Raw genomic sequence first — 17,511 nt, forward strand, 5'->3', positions numbered from 1 at the left:
TATTTATAATTAAGTAGTTTGATTGCATGGGTCTGTAGAGCTTCCAGAAATGTTTGTTAAATATTAGGCTTTTTGTAAAACTATTTTGTTCTAAGTTTATCAGCTTAATCTTTGTGAGTTCTAACTGATTTCACTGTTTGTGTTAAGGTATCTCAGATAGTGACTTTTAAAAACTTAAAAACAAATAAATAAAAAAATAAAAAAAAACGAAAGGGGAAAAAGCTACAGTACATGTATTTGATTAGACCAGTATCGATTCCTTTTTCTCATGCTTAAGATGAGCACTACAACCGTAGCGTTAGTTTGGATTTAATTTTGTAGTTTAGACGCTTTATTTATTTATTTATTTATTTATTTATTTATTAAAAAAACTTTTATGCTTGTATATTCATCCATTAAGGTTTTTTTTATTTTTTATTTTCAGGTCTTATTTGCTTTGAGTCAATTTGTGGTGAAGAACTTAGGTGAAGACTTTGTGAACCCCCCAATATTTAATATTGAGGTTTCTTACAATGATTCAAGCTGCCTAACGCCATTAATTTTCTTGCTGTCACCAGGAGCCGACCCAATGTCATCCTTGTTAAATTTTGCTGAACAGCGAGGTTATTCAGAGAGGTTTGATTCCATATCTTTAGGGCAAGGTCAGGTAAGTTATTTCTATAGTAATTCATGGATGAAATATTTATGTTTATATTGTAGCAGTATAGGTGTGTTATATTTCGATTTTCGTCAGTTTTACAGAAGCGTTGAATGTCCGTGACATATATAAATTATTATTTTGTTCAGGAATTTATTTAGTGAAATAATTTTTACGTAACAACAAAGTCTCGAAGGAAAAGATTTATTTTAAACTGTAAACATGCGCACAGACAGCAAGTATTCCGTTCGTGATGCTACTGGGAAGCTCACAGTGACATAGTTCGTTATTTCCTGGCTCATTCCCTGGTAGTAATGAACGCTATAATTTTTAGAAGCTTGTCTAACGACAGATTTATGTACAAATAATAATTTATTGTGTATTTTAAATAGTAACAGTTACTCTGGCTGTAAGAGCGTAGTCAGCCTTAAGTTTTTGTGTGTGTGTGTGTGTGTGTATGTGTGTGTGTGTGTGTGTGTCACATTACGCCCTATATTTCTGTCGTATAGGTTAATAGATACCATGACATCGTTGGTGATCGAATCCGAAACCCTGCGTTCGTGTTGCAGTTGGAAAAACACGTTCTTGGAAGTAGAACCAGGCTAGACTTTTACTTAAGATACTATCATGACTTTTGTGTGGAAAAATTAAACTCTAGAGCTTCAGCCACACTTACTTGTCTGAGTATGTTTCGAGTTTGCTCGACTTTGTTAATGCTGGTCCTACAGACAGCATGATTAATTTCATTTCCATGCAGGTTATATAAATATTATCTTTGTTTTCTTTAGTGATACTAACGAAAATTTTATTAAGGTAAGAGATCCATTTCATTTAGTGTATAGGAGATCATGTTGAGGCACTATAGTTTTGATCTCATTCCAATAGTGAGATGTTTAGGTTCTGTTTATTTATTTATTTACTGAGAATACCCTGATGCGTAGAAACGTATAATAGTTTAATTAATTCAATAGTATACAGGACGCTGGAGTTGAAATAGGAGACAAATGGTAGTTGAATGAATTGTATTAAATTGTAATTTTAAGTATTAAACTTATTTCAGAATTAGACAGGCATGGCTCTGTATAATGTAGTCAAAAGTCATGCAAAGAAAAATATTAAAGCGAAGAAAAAATTTTTAAAAAACAGTTATGAACATTTATTTCCGTATACGAATGAGTAACGACCGATTTTTTTTTATTATTTTTTTTTTAGTTATTTTAATATAGAGTCTGCACCCCTGATTAAGTCCATGAGAGACATTGTAACATAGCGTACGTTAGTCATGGATATGCTGGTCACGAGTTCTGAATGTCGCTGACAAGTTTCACACAGTCTCCATAAATGTACGAGATGAATTACAAATTTTTCAAAATAGTACTTTTTCAGAAATACACTTGTCTTGCAACACACTGTTTCACAGACTCCGACTAATTTATAAATGTGTTCAGTTCAGTTTGCAATATTACGAGCCGTATACAATGTAATGTACTTTTCTTACGTAGAAGCACCATTTGCTCACCAAGTATTTTACGCAGCACTACTTGGTTGTCTCTGCCTAATGATTTCACAATTGTTACATCTAGTTCACCATGAAAATAATCAATAATATCGTCAACTAGAATAAGCAATGTTTTCCACTCTTTAATATCTCATTGCACACTAAACAGTTCTGCTTTGCTAGTCAGGTTACAGGTTCAAACGAGGCAGAACTTGTGCCAACAATCACATGTTACGTTTTGAATGTATTTACTGGATAGTAGTAGGCAAATAAGAATTCTTCGTAACACTTTATCGTTAGCAATACAAATCTTTCTAATCAGAATGCTCTTGCTCGAATGATTTTATCATGAACGAGATTGCTGTTGCTTCGATCTTTATGCTGACAAAGTAGAATACATTATCGTGGTCATTAAAATGAAATGCTGATGATGTCTTGTTCACGTTGTAAGATCTATCGTCGTTAAATGAACAAAAAAAAGAGGTCCACGAAGCGTTCTTTTCAACATTAAGATATATTGACATTTCGTGGAATTGTGTACTAAAACGGAATTGATGACAACTTCCAAGTAATCCTTTATAGATTAAGTATATAGATCTAGTGTTTATGAAGCTTAGTAATTCTTTTTGTTTTGTGGCTTCCATGGATTGCAAGTAAAATAATGTTTTTATCATTTTGAAGACTCACCAGTCATCGTAATCAAAGTCTTGTATTAATAACTTGGCTACTTAAGGTTCTATAAGGTACATTCTGTTGTAAATTGGTAATCGTGGTAAATGATTTTAATACATTACGTGTTTAGAAACTGTGACAAGTAGCCATGATGACGTTGTGACAAATACTATTTTTGATCCATACTTATATATGGAAACAAGTAGTATCTAAACGTCATAAATGAATCCGATACAATTCTGCTGACGTTGCATAAACTTGTTTCGACATGCGTGATTGCATCATGATGATGAAATTCGTGTGAGCGTGTTGCCAGATTTCTTTATTCTAAACCGTATCCGTTCTTTCCTTAAGCTTATATATTTTTTCAGAGCTACAAATTTTCAACCAATGAAAACAAATTTTTAACAAAGTTTTCAAACTAAAAACTTTAATCAAAACAGTGAAAATTCTTCAACAAGTGTACACAAATTTTCAAACTAAAGCATTTAATCAAAATTTTTAAGTGAATGTAGGAATTTTCTAAACTGAAAATATGTTCAGGCAAAAAATTTGAAAACAGTGACCAAAATAAATTTTGAACCAAAACTTTCAAACCTAAATTTTCGAATCAAAATTTTCAAACCAAAATCTTCAAACTGAAAATTTTCAAACAAAAAATTTAAAAATCAAACTGTGATTGGAAAAATTTAAACAAAAATTTAAGGGGGATCAGACTATCCAATTGCATCAAGAATAAATTTCCACTGACTGGCCAATCAGATTGCACTAAGGATAACTTTGCACCAATGACCTTAGATTATGAGTCGTAACTACAATACTAAAATTTTTAAAAAATCGAACTGTGATCGATTTTTTTTAAAACTAAAAATTTAAACAAAACTTTTCAAAAACATCGGACAGAAAATTTAAACAAAGATTTGAAACTGATCAACCAATAATATTGCCCTCAAGAATAACTTTCAACATGAGATGTAAGTAGTGTCCGAAGTATGAAATTACCGTTGTTGCATATCAGTCGGTTTTAATAATTATCTATCAGATAGTATAAAAACTTTCAAATAAAAAACTTAACTACATTCCGTAGTAAAACAAACATTGACAACCAGAGACATTGTGACAAAAACGTTCCACGGTTAACCGTCAAACTTTATTTGGTTTTCAACTATTCAATTAATAAATAAATGGTTTCAATTATTCAACTATATTACATTTAGACTGTGTGTCATGACTACAAATCCTATGGTCCAAACTGTGAAATTGTTGCTGTATATCAATATGTTTTAATAGTTACCTGTAAAGTTTCAAATCTTAAAATTTTCTATCAAGGACCTCAGACTGTGAGCCGTAGCTATAATACTAGGGTTAAGAAATTTTCAAACTTATACGTTTTGAAACGGTGTGATTGAAAAAAAAAAGAATTAAACAAAACTTTTCCAAAACTGAAAAAGTAATAAACAAAGATTTCAAATTGATGAGTTAATCAGATTCCACCAAGAATAACTTTTTCACCAATGACAAACTATGAGTCGTAACTACAATCCTAGGGTTCAAAGTGTGAAATTGTTGATGTATATTAATAGGTTACAATAAGTGCCTATCAGGTTTCAAGCCCGAAATTTGAAGTTAGAGGTAAGAATAAACCAATCAGATTTTACTAAAGATAATTTTCCACCAACGACCTTACACTATGTCCTGTACTCATACATTTGATCATATGATGTAATAAAGTCTCTCATCTTAGATGAGGTCAAAATCCTCGAAGTTTAAGTTTTGGTAATGTTTTATTTCATGCAAGAAATCAACGTGAACCATTCAAATTTACAAAAAATATGTACACAAGTCGTAGAGAACTTTTACCATTTTTTGACAAGTCCTAAATTTAAGGGTGGGCCAAATGTACCCTTCCCGAAATTTCCCGAGTACCCGAAAGTATTTCAAGGTACTTATGTCCAATGAACCAAAATGTCACCCTGTATTCATTCATATAATCATATATTACAATTTAACCATATCTTATAGGTTAAATTAGGTTATAAACTTTCAAAATTTTAATTTATGGCAATTTTTTGCTCATAATAGAAAACAACATGGACCATCCAAATTTACAGAACTATAGATCTTAGTTGTAGAGACTATTTACCATTTTTTTTTTAACAATTTCCAAAATTTAAAGGTGGGTACCCCCCAAAGGTAGGTACACCTCCCAAAATTTTAAAGGAGTATATCATGGTATCCATGTCCTATTCAAGAGAAGAACCAATGTACTCGTCCATATGAATGATCATATCTTACAATAATGCCTCATCTTAGTGAATCTTGAAGCAATACATTCAAAATATCACCTCATGCTAATTCAAGTTTCCCGCCGTGTCGGTTATATGTATTTTTGACATTTTCTTATTATAAAAGGATACAATCAATTTTACAGAAGTATGGTTTTCTAGTTTTTACTTTATAACATTTCCCAAATTTAAGGGGTGGTCCTATGTTCCCCTCCCAATTTTAAGAGGAGTGCGTTAATGTACCCATGTATTACGAAAGATAAAAGATCCCCATACTCAACTATATAACCATATGTTATAATAAAGCGTTTTCAAAGAAGATAGGTCAATAACCAAACACTTTGCGTGCACGTGGTATATTTTAACATTCTTTTTATCTAAAGAAGGGAAGAAGTAGGACCAACGAAATTTACAGAGGTATATATCAACGTTCTAGAGAACATTTACTAATATTTACGTTTTGACAGTTGATAAATTTAAGATGTGGTCCTATGTACCTCTCCTGAATTTTGAGAAGGGAGTATCAAAGTACTCGTATTCTATGAAAGAGAATTAACCCCTGTACTCAACTATATAACCATATAACGTGATAAAGAATCATGAAAGAATATACATTAGGTTAATAACCAACCATGTGGTACAGCGTATTGCTTACGTTCATATTTTTGGCATATTATTTACCCATAGAAGGAGAGAACTGTTACCAACCAATTTTACAGAAATGTATATTTCGGACTTAGAGAACAGTTGCCATTTTTTGTTTTTTGACAATTCCCAAAATTAAGGAGTGGTCCTCTGTACCCCTTCCAAAATTTTAAAGGATGCGTTAATGTACATACGTCCAGTGAAAGGGAAGGACACACATGCTCAATTACATAACCATATAATGTGATAAAGCCTCATGAAAGAGGATAATAGGATAAAACCCCAAATTGTAAATATTTGGCAGTCTTTTACTCATGAAAGGGAACGATTGATTGCGTTTTAATCGAGATGTCAGCATCAAGGCTATTTGTCACCGTCACGATCAACACGACTACCATAAATAAACTAAAAAACAAAAATATCAAAATATAACAAAAATACTGCTGATAAAGAGAAGTAAAAAACTAAAAGAAGAGGTAAAATAATAAATATATGAGAATAACAAATATATGAAATAACAAATAGTAAATAAATAACAATAACAATAAATATTAAATATAGAACAATAACAATTAATACTAATAATTGGAACAATAGAGAAAATATGTAAGAATAACAATAAATAGTGCAGAAAACAATAAAAAGTCAGAATAAAAGATAAAAGTACAGCAACAATAAATACACGAGGAAAAGACTAAGAAACTCAGAAAATGTGAGCAATGTCACAAACGTGCCTAAAAGAGAGGACACGCTCAATAATAGCAATATCATTGCCCAATGCACGATCAAGTATAAGTGACAGTCCGTGACGCTCTCTGAGCTTTAAGTATTTAGGACATGCGAGAAGAATGTGCCGAATATTCACTGGGACAATACATTCTTCCCAATACTGATGGTTCAAACCCCGCAACAAATAACTATGCGTCAGATGAGAGTGTCCGATGCGTAAACACGTTAGGAGCACATCATTTCTACAACGAGAGCGAGCGATGTGTTCCATTTCCCAGGGCGTGGCTTACCTCCGTGAAGTTTATTTTAATTTGTCTTGCTCCAATCTGTTTGTCAGTGATAGCACATCAAGGTATAGAAATAGCTGTAGAGATCGGAGCAAGGAAGACTATGCTCCAATGCAACCACAGCCAAGGTGGCGTGCTTGGCAGCTATAGTAGCACGTTCGTTTCTCCGAATGCCGACATGACTCGACACCCAGCAGACAACGACGACACAACCCTGTTGTTGTAGCTGATGGCGTCTCACAAGAATGTCTTAAACAAGGGTGTGCTTACTGAAGGCTCATAACCACGCTCTGATAATCGGTGCAAACAGCACACGACGTAACGAAAGCGTAAGCGCATCTTCGAGGACAAGCTTAATTGCAGTTAATTCTGCAGTATATGCTGAACGCAGGCGACGCAAACTGAATTCTGAGCTGCTCTCGTCAGTGACAAAGGCACAGCCAACAGTATTCCCGTCCTTAGAACCATCCGTATAAAACACATTAAAATCAGGGTACGGCTGTGATAATGATGCAAACTCCTGCCAGTATACCTGGGAACTGGTGTGCTATTTCGGATGCAAAGACAAGCGTGAATCAAGTCTTGGTGTATAAAGCAGCCATGGGGATACAGCATAAAATTGAAGCAACGAGAGAGAGAGGGCCACACAAATTCGTAGAAGAGGAAACCCTTACACGCACAAATGTACCATGGGTATGTAGTACGAGGACCTGCAGCATCCTGTCTCGTTCGACCAGCGAACAAAACTATGTAGACCCAGTTGAAGTTTTCGAGCGACGCTGCGAAGATGTCGGGAGCGACAATAAATTACGAGATCGTCACATAAACCAGACCACTGACAGGAGAATGGAGCTCCGATAGAACAATGTTGACGGCGATGGCAAACAAATGGTACTTAGTACACTTCCTTGTGGAACACTATTTTCTTGGACAAAACGCTCTGAAAGACTAGATCCTACACGCACTCGAAAATATCACATCACCTCCTGCACCCTTTAATGTTCGTCCTTGATATTAAATTCGTGCAAGTGAGTGGTATATTTGTATTTTCCAAAGCAAATAATCACATATATACCAAATTTCATGTCTATATCCAATGGTTATTTTAAAAATTTACCCCATCTGTTTTAGAATGGCTTTTCGAAAACTTCGAGATTGCGAAAACCTTCGCCAAGTGATACTTGTTACGTATCATACCAAAATAATGTCGATCCACAAAACATTGTTTTCCATGATAATACAGTTTACAAAATTGGCTGCATATTAATTTTCATACTTTAAAATTTTCACCTTATCTCTCGTCTCCGTCGGGGTTAAATTTTCAATTATAAATTACAATATTACAATATAAACCATACCCAGTTAGCGATGTGTTATAATATAAATCGTCCCAATCCACAAAGTAATTTTTGTATGAGAACTGGACAAACAAACGTACTCAAAACCCCTTTTCTCTCATCACTTGAGTGAACCATATTGAATTTGAACACGTTAATAATATACTCGTATTTGGTGTTTCAAAAAGCATCCGTACACACTAAGTTTCGTAAGTTTACGTCCAGTAGTTTAACAGAAACATATGATATTAGTAAAAATTTCCCCTTCTTTCATGTGAAATTTCAAAAAAATTGTGATTGTATAAACCTGTTCTAAGCGGTGACTTATAATCATACTTTTTTTTTTTTTTTTTTTTTTAATGATGATGGTTATGTATTTTTCAGAATTTTGAGATCAAATAGTTTCATTTCCATGTAATTGATTGAAATCAATAAAAGAAACCATAACTTTTTTTGTAGGGTCCTATTGCACTGAAAATGATTCGTTCTGCTCAAGAGCAGGGTGACTGGGTATGTCTACAAAACTGCCATTTGGCTATATCTTGGATGCCAGAGTTAGATGCAATTTGCGAGGGTTTAACTTCTACAAATACACACCAACAGTTTAGACTTTGGCTTACAAGTTATCCATCAGATAAGGTTTGTATACACTTTCTAAGCTGTAATTCATTTGTCGGAAATCTTGAATTATTTTTTGTATTACTAGAAGTTATTATGTAATAATTAAAGCTAAATTATCCGTTAAAATTAATTGGACAATTATGATGTAAATTAATAAATGCTGCAAGAAATAGCAACAACAGTGTATTAAAAGATGTTCGAAACAACATGTAGCTGTAAATTGTGTAATCAAGATCCGTTCAACCGTAAATATGATTTGTTACAGTTACTAGGCGAAATAAAGTTTTAATATTAAAGTAGTCAAAAGCATTCTTACGTAGTTACAGCACGGTATTGAATAAAATTTAGATTGGACATAGCTGCGACAATAAAAGATTTAGTAAGAACTTCAATTGCTTAGTAGTAGAATTGGTATTCATTACTCAATTGTACTTTCAAACACTGTAGTAGTTGATATCTTTTGCCATGGTCGAAAATATTTACCAGGAGGCTTATCCAATAAATTTTAGTATCTTAGTAAAATGTATCTAGTTATTCTGTATACCATGTAAGATAATAGTGATGTTAATATCAGTGGACAAGCGTACTATGCAGCTTAATAATAATAATGTCTTTATTATTATTATTATTATTATTATTATTATTATTATTATTATTATTATTATTATTATTATTATTATTATTATTATTATTATTTAATTATCACTTATGTTCTTTTGTGTGCTACTATAAATGAAAATTGCTCCTGAAAAGTTTCCACTTAAGGAGAGTGATCTGCGAAAGTAAATTTGTAGGAGAATAATATAGCTAGATAAGGATCTGAAAGCTATATTTTACACACGTTTCAAGTATCATGTAAGGTACTAAAATTAAAATATGCGTCAGTTACCAGAAGATTCAGGATAAGGAGTTCCTTTACATGAATATGTACTATTTCTATATGTCTATCTAAAATTGCCTAGATAGAATAGCTAAATATTATTGCACTCAGTGATTGCTGTACATAACTTAGGTTCAATTTGCCTTGCAGCACAGTTTATATTTTATAGCTTTACGTATCCTTTGGAACATTCTACAATGCTCATTTAAATTTCCTGTGTTGTCTCGATTAAAATTACAGTGCACTCAAATTTTCTTCCCGGTATGAAGAATTCTTTGAATGAAGTTTGTCATGATGTGCATAAATGACAAGCATAAAGGAAAGAGAAGTGTATATATAAACTATTGTTTTCGATTGAATGATTACTATACACATAAGATATGTTGTAATATTTTAGATATTCATATTACTAGTTGAAACTCTTGTAGAATTACTCTTTGATACTGGTTGATCATTAATACGAATTCAGCTTGAATTCTGGAGTATTTGCTTAATTGATTAGTTTACAAATTACTATATATCTTTACACTATCCTGTAGTGTTCATATAATATGTAAGAAATTTTCATCGTTTTAGTATAAACCATTTTCATGTGGTGAAATATATAATTCTTGAATTGTGTACCTCAACTTATTTCTTAAACCTCAATTCCCCTATATATTTTATATATTGAAACCATTTTTGGTCATTATTCTATTTACAGGAAATGACTACATTTTACAAGTACTCAATTTACAGAATAATAAAATTAATAATAATAATAATAATAATAATAATAATAAAGAACTTACCTATGTTTGCACGATCTCGGGGATATGGTATCAAATTTAGCAGGTAGTTAAGTTACGGTACCGGCAAAGTTAGCCTGGTTTACCCTTTTTGAGCCAGTATCTAAGATTCTTTTAGCGTAATGTATTGTATTATAATATAAGGCATTGCACAATCTAGAAACAAGCACTCACTTCATACATAACTAATGCTATTTTCTTTTCACTGATGTTTGTAAAGTCAGTATCAAAACCGTAAGAAAAAAAAAATCATTGTCCATTATCAGATTCTTTATCTATCATATACTAGCATCAATTACCCGCTTCACTGGGTTAAATTAAGAAAGAATAGTAATATGTTTCGTTAGTCAGTCACTTTTTACTATTATTAAAGCGCTCCTTGGCCACTTTTGATGAGTTTTATATATACCCTCTCCTCCCCATGTTGCGGGCCATGGCATCGGAAGTGTCATTGTTCATCTCAGCGACTTCCGAAAAGTATGAAGTCGACACCGATATCGGTAATTTTGATTATATATATATATATATATCCCCTCCCACAATTTTTGCGGGGCTGAATTTTGATTTAAATGGCATCAGAAGTGTCACTGTTCATCTCAGTGACTTCAAAAACTATAGATTCAACACTAATATCGGTCATTTACGATCATTTGTAAATGTCTTTCCCCTCCTTTAAGTTACATCGTCAGAGTGATATGACGAAAATAATTTCATGTTTGAACTTAATCTATGTTGAAAATTTGATCGAGATCGGTCCGGTGGTTCAAGAGTGAAATCACATAAACAATCACTTTCAATTTTATTTTTTACATATATTTCCGCCTCCCCCTCCCCTATGATGCACCGTCAAAGTTAAATGATAAAAATTATCCCAAGCCCGAACGTCATCTATGTTGAAAATTTGATCGAGATCAGTTGGGTGGTTCAAGAGTTATTAAGTTTTATTTATTTTTATATATTTGTCCTCTCCCCTCCCCCTTCCATAAGGTCTACCGTCAAAGTGATATGATAAAAACCACCCCAGGTCCGAACTTCATTCATATTGAAAATTTGATTAAAATCGGTCCTGTGGTTAAAGCGTGATGAAGTCACAAAGACGGTCACTTTTATTTTTATTATTTTTACATATATCTCTCCCCTCCCCCTCCCCTAGGTTCCACCGTAAAAGTGAAATAACGAAAACATCCCAGGCCCGAAATTTATCTGTGTTGAAAGTTTGATCAAGATAGGTCTGGTGGCTCAAGAGTTATTAAGTTTCGTTTATTTTTATAGATTTTTCTCCTCCCCTTCCTCTCTTCTAAATTTTACCGTTAAAGTGATATGATGAAAATCACCTCAGTTCCGAACCTCATGTATATTGATTTTTTTTTTTTAAAGATCGGTCGGGTGATTTAAGCGTGATGGTCACAAACATAGTGACTTTTTTTTTTTTTATATACATATATCTTCCCCTTCCTTGTATTGTAAAAGTGAAATGAAGAAAACATCCCAGGCCCGAATCTTATCTGTGTTGAAAGTTTGATCGAGATCGGTCTGGTGGTGCAAGAGCTATTAAGTTTTATTTATTTTCATATATCTCCCCTCCCCCTCCCCTAAGATCTACTGTCAAAGTGAGATGATAAAACACTTCCCAGGTTTGAACTTCATATATGTTGAAAATTTGATTGAGATCGATCGAGTGGTTCAAAAGTAATTAATTTACGAACATAGTCACTTTTACTTTTATATTTATTGATTTTTGTATATATCCCCTTCCATCCCCTTCCCTACGTTATTCCGTCAAAGTGAAATGCTAAAAATCATCCCAGTCCAGAACCTCATCTACATTGAAAATTTGATCAAGATCGGTCGGGTGGTTCAAGAGTTATTAAGTTTTATTTATTTTTTTCTGTCCCCCTCCTCCCTCTCCCCTAAGTTGTAGCGTCAAAGTAAATAGCTAAAAACACTCCCAGGCCAGAACTGCTTCTACGTTGAAAATTTGATCGAGATCGGTGGGCTTTTCAAGAGATTAATAGTCACAAACATAGTCACTTTGAATTTTATAATATAGATCATAGAACAAATGTTATTTACATGCTTGATCCAAAACTATTGCAGATTTTTATGGCCATGAACATTGTTCAAATATTTCGTTTTGAAGAAATGCATTTTCATCTAAAGTGTGGTAACAAATAACTTTTGTAATGTTATCTTTTTAAGAGAATGCTAAGTAGTTGGGTATTTCCTCTTTTGCACTGTTGTTAGTTATATCTATCAATTGAATTAGTATCTTTCACATATGGATTTTTTAAAAGTTATTTTGTGTAATAATTCAGTAAAACGTTTAATCTAATAGTGATTTTATTAATTTTCTGTGATGAGATTTGATCAAAAAATCTCACCCGCTAGATAAATTAAATTTTAAGGAATCAAGTTAGTTGGCTATTAAGCATATGTTGGATGCTATATCACACTAGATTAATCGAAAATCGTAGAACAAATTATGTTAGTTCATATGTTTATGTGCATTAGGATACCTTTATTCATCGCTCTTTTCTTGTTAATATTTATTTATTTGCTACTTTCCAAAAAAATAAATAACGTTTTTCTTTTTTCAGTTTCCACCATCAATCTTACAAAATGGTGTGAAAATGACAAATGACCCTCCAACAGGATTAAAGCAAAATATTTTGAAATCATACCAAACCGACCCAATTAATGATCCTAATTTTTATTATGGCTGCCAAAAGAACCCAGATGCTTTTCACAAATTGCTCTTTTCTCTGTGTTTCTTCCATGCTGTTGTACAAGAACGAAGGAAATATGGTCCTCTTGGCTGGAATATACCGTATGGCTTTAATGAATCTGATCTGTATATTTCTGTTAAACAACTACAGGTATCATCTGTGTTTATTTATTATTAGCTTTTTAACTTAAATAAATAGACACTAAAGTAGTTATTCTCATTATGCATGCAATTGCCAATCAGTGCACACAGTAAAAAACAAGAAATACAATGCAATATATAGCTAATAGATGTAGTAGTACACGTACTTTAGTATATAAGGCTTTTCACGAAATGCTAATGCTATTTATAACCATTAGCTGCCACTCGTTTTAATTCTTGCTCTGGTTTTATTCTTTTTAATATTTATTTTTGTCATTGCTATGTGTTTTTATCTTTTCTATGTATTCTTGTAATTTTTTATTGTTTTATTCTTTTTCCAGCAGCATTTGTTTTTCTCTTTTGTACAATTTTCATCATTTTTATTGCCTTTTAGGTTTGGACATTGGTGGCAATCCATGCACTTGGTCAGTAGTCTTTATCGTGATGAGAACAAATAGCCACGATGCTGACATTCTCATTGTTTCCCCAGTCAATCAAGCTATTTATAACTAGATTTTAATATGTGCTCGTTTTTTAAAAGGAAAATACCAAACGACCACATTTTGCTAATTTCTTTTAACATTTTCACAAAAATACAAAAAAAAAAAAAAAAAAAAAAAAAAATCATTTTCAACAAAATGGAGAAGTATAACCTAATAATAATACATGACTCAAACCTATAATAATAACTTGTAATAATCTATATATTAAAAGTTTAAGTTTATATGTTTGTCTCCAAAGAAAAGATTATGTTTGTCTCCAATCCTTTCGACAATGAAATCTCAGGGCTCATAGCGAATCACTTTTTTTTAAAACTAAAAGTAACTTTTTTTCAAGTTGGTCACTAAAAGTTACTTTTTTTTTTTTTTTTTTTTCAAATTTGTCACTAAAATTTACTTTTTTGGAGGTAAAGTGACTTTCTCGTGTGATTTATGTTTTGCGTTGGCGGTTTTCTAAGAAAAATACAAAAATAAATGGGAAAAGGCAGTAACTTGTTACTCATTACTCTTCTGAAAGCTTCAGTACTTGCTGCCACATGTGAAACAGCCATCTTTATTCTCACTTCAGCTTTTATTCTTTCTAAAGCACAGGGAATGGTTGGTGGATGCTTAAGCTCTCAAGGCGGGGTTGAAGACCCTTCTGTGTCTATTCTTTCTTCTATCATAATAGTCTTTTAGTTTTCTCTCGTGATAGTTAACGCTCCGCTCAACGTTGTGTGTGTGTGTTTGTGTGGTTCATCATGTTCGTCTTGTGTTATGCTTCCTGTATGTTCTTCTTAACAGTAGGTGATGAATTTGAATATTTCATGGCTTTGAGAACTCTCAATGCTAAGTTAAATATAATGCCTGGGATGAAGAAATTCGAAAATAGGCCAGAACTGGTTCCACTTACTCAGAAGCTTCTTACTGCTAAGTCTGCTTACTGTAACTACAAAGCATACTTAGAAAACCTAAAAAAGGATTAAACTTAAAAAGAAGAAGTAAAGAAGAAAAGATGAAACAAAACAACAAACAGAGAGGTAATGGAGAAATTGACAAAGGAAAAAGGGGCATGATGAGATTTTGGTCACTTTTTCGTGTGCTTTTGGCCACTTTTCAACTATTTACAAGAGATCAGACCACTATGAGCCCTGAAATCTCAAAAAGCACAAGTGTTAGAAACGTGTCGTTTTCATTGGTCGATTCCAAATTTTGTGTAAATTGTCCAGTTCTAATTGAATATTTGAAAAACGTGGCCCTTATTTCTTTATTACATTTTTAGGGGCACACTGGGAATGATGAAATTTTGAAAAAGTAAAGCATCATATCCTACGAGCTATACATTCCAACACAATATAGCTATATACAGGGGCTGTATATCGCTCAATCGTTTGTTCCATGGTTAAATGATGATGAAAAACGAAGGATAACTATTTCTTCAGGCTAAGATGAATCTTTATTGTTTGGAGTATTTTGCCAAATGAACACCATATATCACTGACATTATAATTAATTGTGTATGCAACGTATTTGCGTATTACATACTGCATGCAGGAAGAAAGAAAACATTGATCATACATGAATTAGAAACTCCAACCGGAGGTAGACTCAAATCTTGCAAACGATGCGAGATATTGAAAAAATAATCGAAAAAATATCCCCTTTATGGTATCCTTTGCCGATTTGTATTAAGATGTCTTTTACTTGTGTCTGTAAAGGGACATGTATAGATGTTGTGAGGAATGACAAGAAGATTCATGCTCATATACGAATGATGCGCTGTGTAGAGAGCGCAAGTTCAGCTAGTCTATATATTAAAATGCTAGGTTTATATGTTTGTCCGCAATCATTTCGACATTGAGATCTCGAAAACCACAAGTGCTAGAAACGTGCCGTTTTCGCTGGCCGATTCCAAATTTTGAGTAGATTGTCCAGTTTTCATTCAAATTTTCAAAAACCGTGTCGTTATTGTTCTATTCAACATTTTAGGAGCCGTTTTGAGCCCATGAGATTAACATCGTTGCAGGCCGAAACGACGATGTTAGGCAACCAGTAGTGAAGTTACGTATGGCGTGTTGACGGACATTGAAGACGCTTTGCTTAACTCTGAATGGCAAAACCTATTGCATACTGGCAACTTCCAAGGCCTCGAGAGACGCAATGAAGCGTACTCGGACAGATATACATTTATTGGAAATAAATATTTCTACTTGATATCGTGTTACTTCTACAAATTTGCTACAAACTCACTCCAAAATTTATACGTATCAATTCACTTCCTTTGTGAATCTATTATCCTTTACTTGTGTGAGTAAGGAGACATGCACAGTGCAAGTAGATTCATGGTCATAACAGAACGATGCGCTGAGTAGACAGCGCAGGTTCAGCTAGTAATAGTAATAAAGGTAAAACAGAAAACCATTGAAGTCGGTTTTGTAAAATTTGTAACAGAGAAGAAGCTATGCTTTTTGTAATTTCTGTATATCTGTAACAATGTTAAGTATGTACGCGCGTGTATAAGTCTGCTATAATTTGCGGTGATGGTTTTGCTCACAGAGTTAATTTTATTACTTACGATTTCACTAGTTTTGATCTAATCATTTCGCTTATTGTAAACACAACTTAGGGGAAAATATAAAAGAACTATTTTTCGGTGTTGTGTCTTGTATCCACAACTTTTTCAGTGTTGGGTAAATTCTGTAATTGAATAAATTGGCGCAGATATGGAATTTATTTGCGGATGTTATTGAATTTGAAAATTGTAAAATAATCGGAATCTATTAAGAAATATCAAAGTATGCATCCGAGTTAAATTTCGTTATTTTTGGGTAGAATGGAACATGAATTTAAAGTTAAGGGTTTAAATTTGCTATATTACTGTAATTGACTTTATTCCAATCTTGTGAACTAACTGCCAATCTATAACATTTATAACAATAATAAAGCGAAAATTGGCTATATTTCAGTCACTTCTTGGTCCTAAATCACACATTTAGAATGTTTCTGCTGGTATGGTTGGAAAATAATTCCTTCCGTACATCATTATTCTTGAAACCGGAGAACAACGTACGCTGTCTTCAGATTTTTCCATAACTATGGTGCATTAAAAAAAAATCTTATGTTATATTTTCAAATTTACGGTGCACATTAACGGGAATCCCCTGTTAAAATTTTATAACTAATTAGTTAGCTAAAAGGAAAGAATTTAAAATCTCATAAGTTTATTATATGAACCTCGAAGAGTTTGATTATACGTATTTCATTTTCGTCTGTCGTTTCTTTTTAAATCCTTACCCTTATTTTTTTATTCATGTATGCTGTCGGATGACGGAAATGATACACCATTAAAAAAAAAAAAAAAAAAAAATCGTTTCAGGAGAACAAGAAATCGCAATGTACACTTTTACAGCAGTAGCAGTACAGTTTGGAGGAACAGTTGAAGAAGAAATTGACACCTAACTCACCTTGCCGCCGCTAGAAGGATAGTTTTCAAGATGGCTTACCACAGGGCAGCGCTCAACAATCGTGCTTTTGTTCCATGAATCAAAAAGTGTTATTTTTGCTCAAAGACGGTTTCGAGAGAGGTTTAATACCCGATGAGCTCCCTCCAACAAAACCATTCACAGACTGTATGAAAAGTTTCAGAGGGAAGGAACAATATTGGAGCTCAAGCGTCTTCGACAGAAGCCTGTGTGTTCGCCTCAGAATATTGAAACTGTTCGAGTTGCAATGCAGAGGAGTCCCAGGAAGTCGACAAGAAAGACAGCAGTGCAACTTGGCATATCAA

The 17,511-nt window shown here is 33.0% G+C and overlaps 1 protein-coding gene across 2 annotated transcripts in view; it reads left to right on the forward strand.

The window, feature by feature from the left end:
• Dhc62B (Dynein heavy chain at 62B) overlaps positions 1-17,511 on the forward strand; it is a 321,508-nt gene that overhangs the window by 277,695 nt on the left and 26,302 nt on the right. For both annotated transcript variants that reach the window (XM_081762141.1, XM_081762142.1), the window contains 3 exons: positions 425-646; positions 8,550-8,729; positions 12,977-13,255. In XM_081762141.1, coding sequence (XP_081618267.1) covers positions 425-646; positions 8,550-8,729; positions 12,977-13,255 — 681 coding nt within the window. The remainder of the gene's footprint in view (positions 1-424; positions 647-8,549; positions 8,730-12,976; positions 13,256-17,511) is intronic.

Source organism: Thermobia domestica, chromosome 6, assembly GCF_964235325.1.
Source record: "Thermobia domestica chromosome 6, izTheDome1.hap1.1, whole genome shotgun sequence".
In the NCBI taxonomy this organism is placed as follows: domain Eukaryota; kingdom Metazoa; phylum Arthropoda; class Insecta; order Zygentoma; family Lepismatidae; genus Thermobia; species Thermobia domestica.